This window comes from Grampus griseus (genome assembly GCF_964374135.1).
Source record: "Grampus griseus genome assembly, chromosome: 3".
NCBI lineage: Eukaryota > Metazoa > Chordata > Mammalia > Artiodactyla > Delphinidae > Grampus > Grampus griseus.
This window is the reverse complement of record NC_139019.1, coordinates 29,451,360-29,457,359: the sequence shown is the minus strand read 5'-3', so window position 1 is coordinate 29,457,359 and position 6,000 is coordinate 29,451,360. Positions and strand designations below refer to the sequence as shown.

General features: G+C 43.2%; 1 protein-coding gene across 2 annotated transcripts in view; it reads left to right on the top strand.

Annotated features, from left to right (window-relative positions):
* Positions 1–257: 257 nt before the first annotated feature.
* Positions 258–6,000, top strand: part of NADK2 (NAD kinase 2, mitochondrial) — a 46,391-nt gene continuing 40,648 nt past the window's right edge. Inside the window, exon 1 of one of the 2 annotated variants that reach the window (XM_082651336.1) lies at positions 258–658. In XM_082651336.1, the coding sequence (XP_082507462.1) occupies positions 359–658 (300 nt within the window). In that variant the 5' untranslated portion in view covers positions 258–358. The remainder of the gene's footprint in view (positions 659–6,000) is intronic. The other variant, XM_082651337.1, reaches the window with a different exon arrangement.

Here is a 6,000-nt window from a genome sequence, read left to right as displayed (position 1 = left end):
GACCGCGGGGGGAAAGGGGTGGAGCTGGAGGTCGGTTCCCGGGCGGGGGAAGCGTACTGCGCAGGCGTCGATGGAAAAGGCTCCCCAAACAAACACAACCCACCACCTGGAGGCCTCCAGCTTTTCCCCGCCCACCTTTCCCTCTCGAGGGCTCTCCCGGCTCCCAATCGCCCGGCTTTCCCCGCCCCCGTCAACGTCTGGGCACGTCCCCTTTGCGGCGCCGGCCACGCACGGCTGTGCACTTAACCTCTGCCCGCCCGGCTGGAACGTAGAGGCCGGGGCGGCGCGAGCGGCGCGCACTGCTGGCGGCTGGAAGCGGAGGCGGGAGCCCGGGCCTGCAGCTGCTGCCGGGCCGACGATGACTTGTTACAGAGGCTTCCTGCTGGGCAGCTGTCGTCGCGTGGCGGGCGGCCGGGCAGCGGCGCTGAGGGGGCCGGGGGCGGGAGGCCCCGCCGCGCGGCCGCGGCTCGGCGGTGACGGCGGCGGCCGGCGGCACCTGGGGCAGGGGCAGCCGCGCGAGCTGGCGGGCTGTGGCAGCCGCCCCGACGGCGGCTTCCGCCCGTCCCGGGTGGTGGTGGTGGCCAAAACCACCCGGTACGAGTTCGAGCAGCAGCGGTACCGTTACGCGGAGCTCTCTGAGGAGGACCTGAAGCAGTTGGTGGGTCCCGGCGGCCCCCGCCCTTGTGCCTCGGCCCGGCGCTGGTTCGCTCACTGGCTCGGCCGTGACTTTGGGGTGCGGTTCTGGGAATCGCTCCGCAGGCCGCCCCGGGGGAAAGGGAGCCCCTGGGCGCCGCTATGGGCAGCGGAAAAGAAGCTATGGTACCGCAGACACACCCCCTTTTAGTGGGCAGGACTGCCAGGCCTGGGCACTCCGGAGAGCCGGTCTGGTTGAGCCTTTTCCGCGCTGGAACGTGGTTCTCAGACAAGGTTCCAGGAGTTTGTATCAAAAGCTCACGTGTCTCCAGTGCTGGGCAGAGCAGCGGGGAAAATTTGAATGTATGTTGTTAAGTAGCAAGGTCCAGGCAAAAGGCAGGTAAACAGGGTAATTATGAAATACAGCGTCTAGGTCTATATAATATAGTAGTGCCTCCACAACAGACTATATTTGGTATAGATATTTACTAATACTTTGCAAAGTATATAAATACACCTAAGGGGGGGGGGAAACCCTGAATATTATCTGCCTTCACTCTTATTCTTGGAACTTCTGATCCCATGTCCCCACCCACTTTAAGGAAACGAGAGTGATGATGCTACCATGAGCAGTATGTCCAGAAAAATCTCCATTGGAAATCTCTAATTGTTGACACTGCACCAAAAGGCTTTGGGATAAATTGCCTGTAACCATAATCCTGTAGAATTCTGTGCAAGAGTAGACAGCCTGTTCTGAACTTCTGGTTCGTAATCATCAGCAATCTTTTCGTAATATTTTGTGGAGGTATCAGAATGAAATTGTAACTCATCCTTGTTTAAGTACTGACTGTTTTCAGCATTTAACTTCTTGACTGTTTAATGAGTTAATTGAGGAGGGCCCCTGTATTCATCGGGTGGCCATGCTAGGTGCAGGTTTCTCTCCTTTTCCCTAGTGTTTGAAGGTAGCAATTTATAGAAAACATTTGCATCATTTAAAGAGTAAATCAGCAAACAGTTGGAGCAGGAGGTCGGAGTAGTTGAGTTTGTGTTAGGGAGTGAAGTTGAGGGTGAGGTAGGGAATAAAATTGGAGCAAGCGTTTCTGATTTGGGAAAGAGGTGTGCCATATGGGTTGTACTCCTAATTTTAAAGACCTGCTTTTTAGAAGTTGTCGGATGCCATATACCCCTAAATATGTTCTTCATACGATTTTATGGAAGCCTCTCACGACAAGTAAAAATAGTATACTTGATTGGGATTCGGGGTCAGGAGCTTGGAGCCAGGCCCAGGTTCTCTGTGGCCAACTTCCTTTTAACTTCCGTGGGCCTTCTTGGTGACAGCGATACTTTTTGTGTTGTGCTGTCGTTTTCAAAGTGCTTTCACCTAGTTCAGTGTGTGAAATACTAGGATTGGACTAGGTAGCCTCCAAGGCCCTTTCTGGTATTTTAAAACTGAAGAACTTTTACAAGGCCTCAAGAATATGAGTGGCATCTGAATTAGATTAATTCTTGGACCTCTGAACTAGATTGACACTAATCAAAACTTTTTAAATGTAAGGCAAATCAAGTCTTTAAAAATCGAACTACCTAGTACACCCACTCTGAGTATCTGAAGAGAAATCTGTAATAGGTAAATATTTGCCTATTGCTAAGTATGCTGTTTGGAATAAGAAAACTTTTGAAGTAAAACTTCTGGACTGTAGAACACAGTTTTGAAATAGTTGTTGTTGCTATCATTTCAATTAAATTTTACTGGATTTGTTTCTTACTGATTTGAGTTTTATCATTTATGTTAAGGCCAGTATTCAGAATGGCATAGTATTAGGTGGAACCCGGACCAGAGATCAGGAACAGACCAAATAATACTAGACTGTGTGAAGTTGTTCTAAAATGGAATTCTGTAATAGGAATGACACGATGATTAATACTGTTTGCTGTTTTCCTAGGGTAAAAGATACTAAGGTATATGAATCATGTGAATCGGATATAAAAGAAAGTGGCCAAGTGCTTACTTGAGTCTTCTGGCACCGTGGCTGGCTATGTCTGTGGTGTCCTGGTAACCTGAAGTTTTGTACCAGAGGGTTCTCTTTTGCTGTGGTGGTGGTGATTGTTTTGTGGCAAAATAGATCTCTATTAGGTCACTTGTTAAAATGCAAATGGAAGAAGAGGGATGGAGTGCTAGTATAATTTCATACCCTGAAGCCTTGTGGTTCTCTAACTTTGTAGCAACTTAAACAATTAGAGGAAATACTTCTTAGCTGATAAAGCATGTACAGACTGGATGAAAGTCTGACTTTCATTTGCTCTTTCATATTGGTTTTACATTGGTTTATTTTTAATTCTTGCATTTCCCTTCCGCCTAACCTGTCAGTGACTTTTCTTGTGAATAGAGGATTTCTACTCAGTGATTTTACATCTACTGGCTCAAGACTTGGCAAGGGCTGATTGAACTGTTATTACAATTTACTTGCATCATAAGTGATGTAGCTGTTGGTGGATGTGGAGCTTATATTAACAGAGTTGATGACACTCACAAACTAGACCTTTAGGTGAATCAAAGCTGATTGGAAAGGGTTTTGACGTCATTAAACATGCCTTATTGGCCAAAGAGAATGTTTCATTTCAAAATATTTTAATATATACCAAATAAAAAATGAGCAGTTTCCACCCTTCTCTGCCCTGACTCCAAGTCTTACAACCCCAGAAGCAACCCCCTTTAATGGTTTCCATTTTTAGTTTTTTTTAAAAAATTAATTTCCTGGGCTTCCCTGGTGGCGCAGTGGTTCAGAGTCCGCCTGCCAATGCAGGGGACATGGGTTCGTGCCCCGGTGCGGGAAGATCCCACATGCCGCGGAGCCTGCACGTCCGGAGGCTGTGCTCCGCAATGGGAGAGGCCACAACAGTAAGAGGCCCGCGTACCGCAAAAAAAAAAAAAAAAATTAATTTCCTAACGGGATGGAATAATTTCATTTAGTGGTCCCTCTATTATTGGTTTACATTCTTCCTAGTTATTGCCTTCTTAGCAGATTTGGGAGTTGCTGTGCGTTGGATTTTGTTTCCGTTACTCAGTCTCCTTAAAACACTGGTGTAGCTTAGGTTGTAGTTCTTGAGATAATATTTTTGCCACATGTGCAATGAGTGTAGTGTATGCAATATGAGTATTTATCAAATTAAAGAACATGATCTGGAGTACTGCCAGAGAGCCTTCTAACGGAGCCTCACTCCTTTCAAATCTTCCAGACACAGGAACCAAAACGGTCTATCCAAAGTGAACATCTGGCCACTTTACTCCTCTGCTTAAAACCCCTCAGAAGCTCCCTATAACCTATAGAGTCACCCAGGGAATTTGTTAGAATGCAGGTACCTGAACCTTATTCTCATCCCCCTCAATATAAAGATTCAGTTTGTGGAGAACTCTCAGACTCTGCCTCTTTGAACCATACCCTTAAGCTTGCTGATGCTTTGTCCAGGGCTTTGCATTTTTAACAAGCTCTCCACGTTTGCAAGTGGTCCCCAGATCAGACTTCGAGAAACATTATTGTAGGTGAACCTTTATTATCCTTAGTGTGCTAGAACAAGGCCTTTCATGAATTGACTCCTGTCCACCTCTTGAGCTTCATTTCTAATCAGTTCTTATCTAGAACTTCATTTTCCATTGATTTCAAACTGCTTTAATTTCCATGAGATGTTGTGCTTATTTAATTAACTTATTTATGAATCAGTAGCACGTTAAAATGGTTCAAAATGTAAACGATACAGAAGAGTATGCAATGAAAAGTCTTTTTCTTATTTCTGTCACCAGGCACTCAGTTTTTGTCCCTGGAAGTAACCAATGCTAATCAATTTCTTGTTTTTCTTTCCAGAAATAATATATACATACAAATCAACAGAGGGAAATATTCTTTTTCTTTATCCCATCCCTTTTTACTCAATGATAACATTATTTAAGCTATTCTTCACCTTGTTCTTTTTTTAATAGTATGTATGTAGTACTTATTGTGTGCAGATGCTTTAGTTTATTAAAATACACTGTGTAATGAATAATATTTGTGTTAATGAATCAAACACTAAAATATTAAAACTGGACTTGCTGAGTCAGGAAGTATATAGATTTGAAATTTTAATAGGTATTGCCAAATTGCTTCCCTTAGAGGCTGTGCCAGCGCATACCTTCACCAGCAATATATGAAGGTGCTTGTTTTTTCATAAACAGTTTAGCATACTTTGGGGTCTTTGCCAACCTGGTAGGTGAAAAATGGTATTTCAGGGTAGGTTGATTTGTATCCATCACTGTCTTTACCTTTGTAGCCCCTTTTGCTTTGAATGCTCCTCCATCCTTTAGCCAATTCCTGTTCTTGCTGTGAGGTGAAGCTTACCCATTACTCTCACAGGAAGCCATCCTTGGTAACCTTGCTGGGCCTCTCTCTGGCCACCAGGGTTATGTTAGGTATTCTTCATTGTATTTTCATAATATGATTTTGAGCTTTCCTTTTTAGTATATTATCTGTGGTTATTTTCTTCTCTGGAGTTGAGGGCAAGGACTGTATCTTACACATCATCCTCTCTGCCTTTCCATCCCCACTAGTTAAAGGTGGTGAAATGTTTCTGAATTAAAAAAAAAACATTTTTAGTTCTTTCACCCTGAGGCTGCCAGTCCAGGGCCTTATTTCCAGCTGTCAGGCTTCCAAAAGATGTTAGTTGCTAAAAACTTAAGGTAGAGATTACTGATGTGAGTGCCCTGAAAGAGGTTAAATATGTTTGATAAACATGAGCCTAAACAAAAGATGATTTTTATTTGACTATGAGTTTTTTTTGGGGGGGGGGTGCATAAAATGTTTTTAATTCTGTGGAACACAACTTGGAAAATAGAGGCTTAAGGTATACTCCCGTAAATATTTGCAGTTAAATAGGAGACTCATAAAGATGTAAAAGGACTGAATATCACAGTAGATGGAATTAACCATTAACAGAATCATTGATCAATATGTTTTAGAGCCCTGATTTTCAGCCTGCACTATGTATCAGGCTTACCTGGGGGAGCCTGTAGCCAGCCATGAAATTGTAAATAACATGATTTATGTTTACGGTGATCACTTTTTCTATATTTTTAATTATATGGCTTAAGCTCTGAGTTAAGATATTATGCACATTAATATCTTCTCAGCTAGTAAAGTATAAGTTGACTTTATTTTAATATTGTTTTGTGTCTTTAAAAAGTTACATCAGTAATATCATATTCTTTAGAATGTGTCTAGTTTTTAGAAATTTTCTTATTCACTATTGGTTTTGAAATTTATCTGTTGATATATGTTAATTCATTTTAACTGCTGTATAGTATTCCATTGTTTGGATAATTAGGTTGTTTCCAGT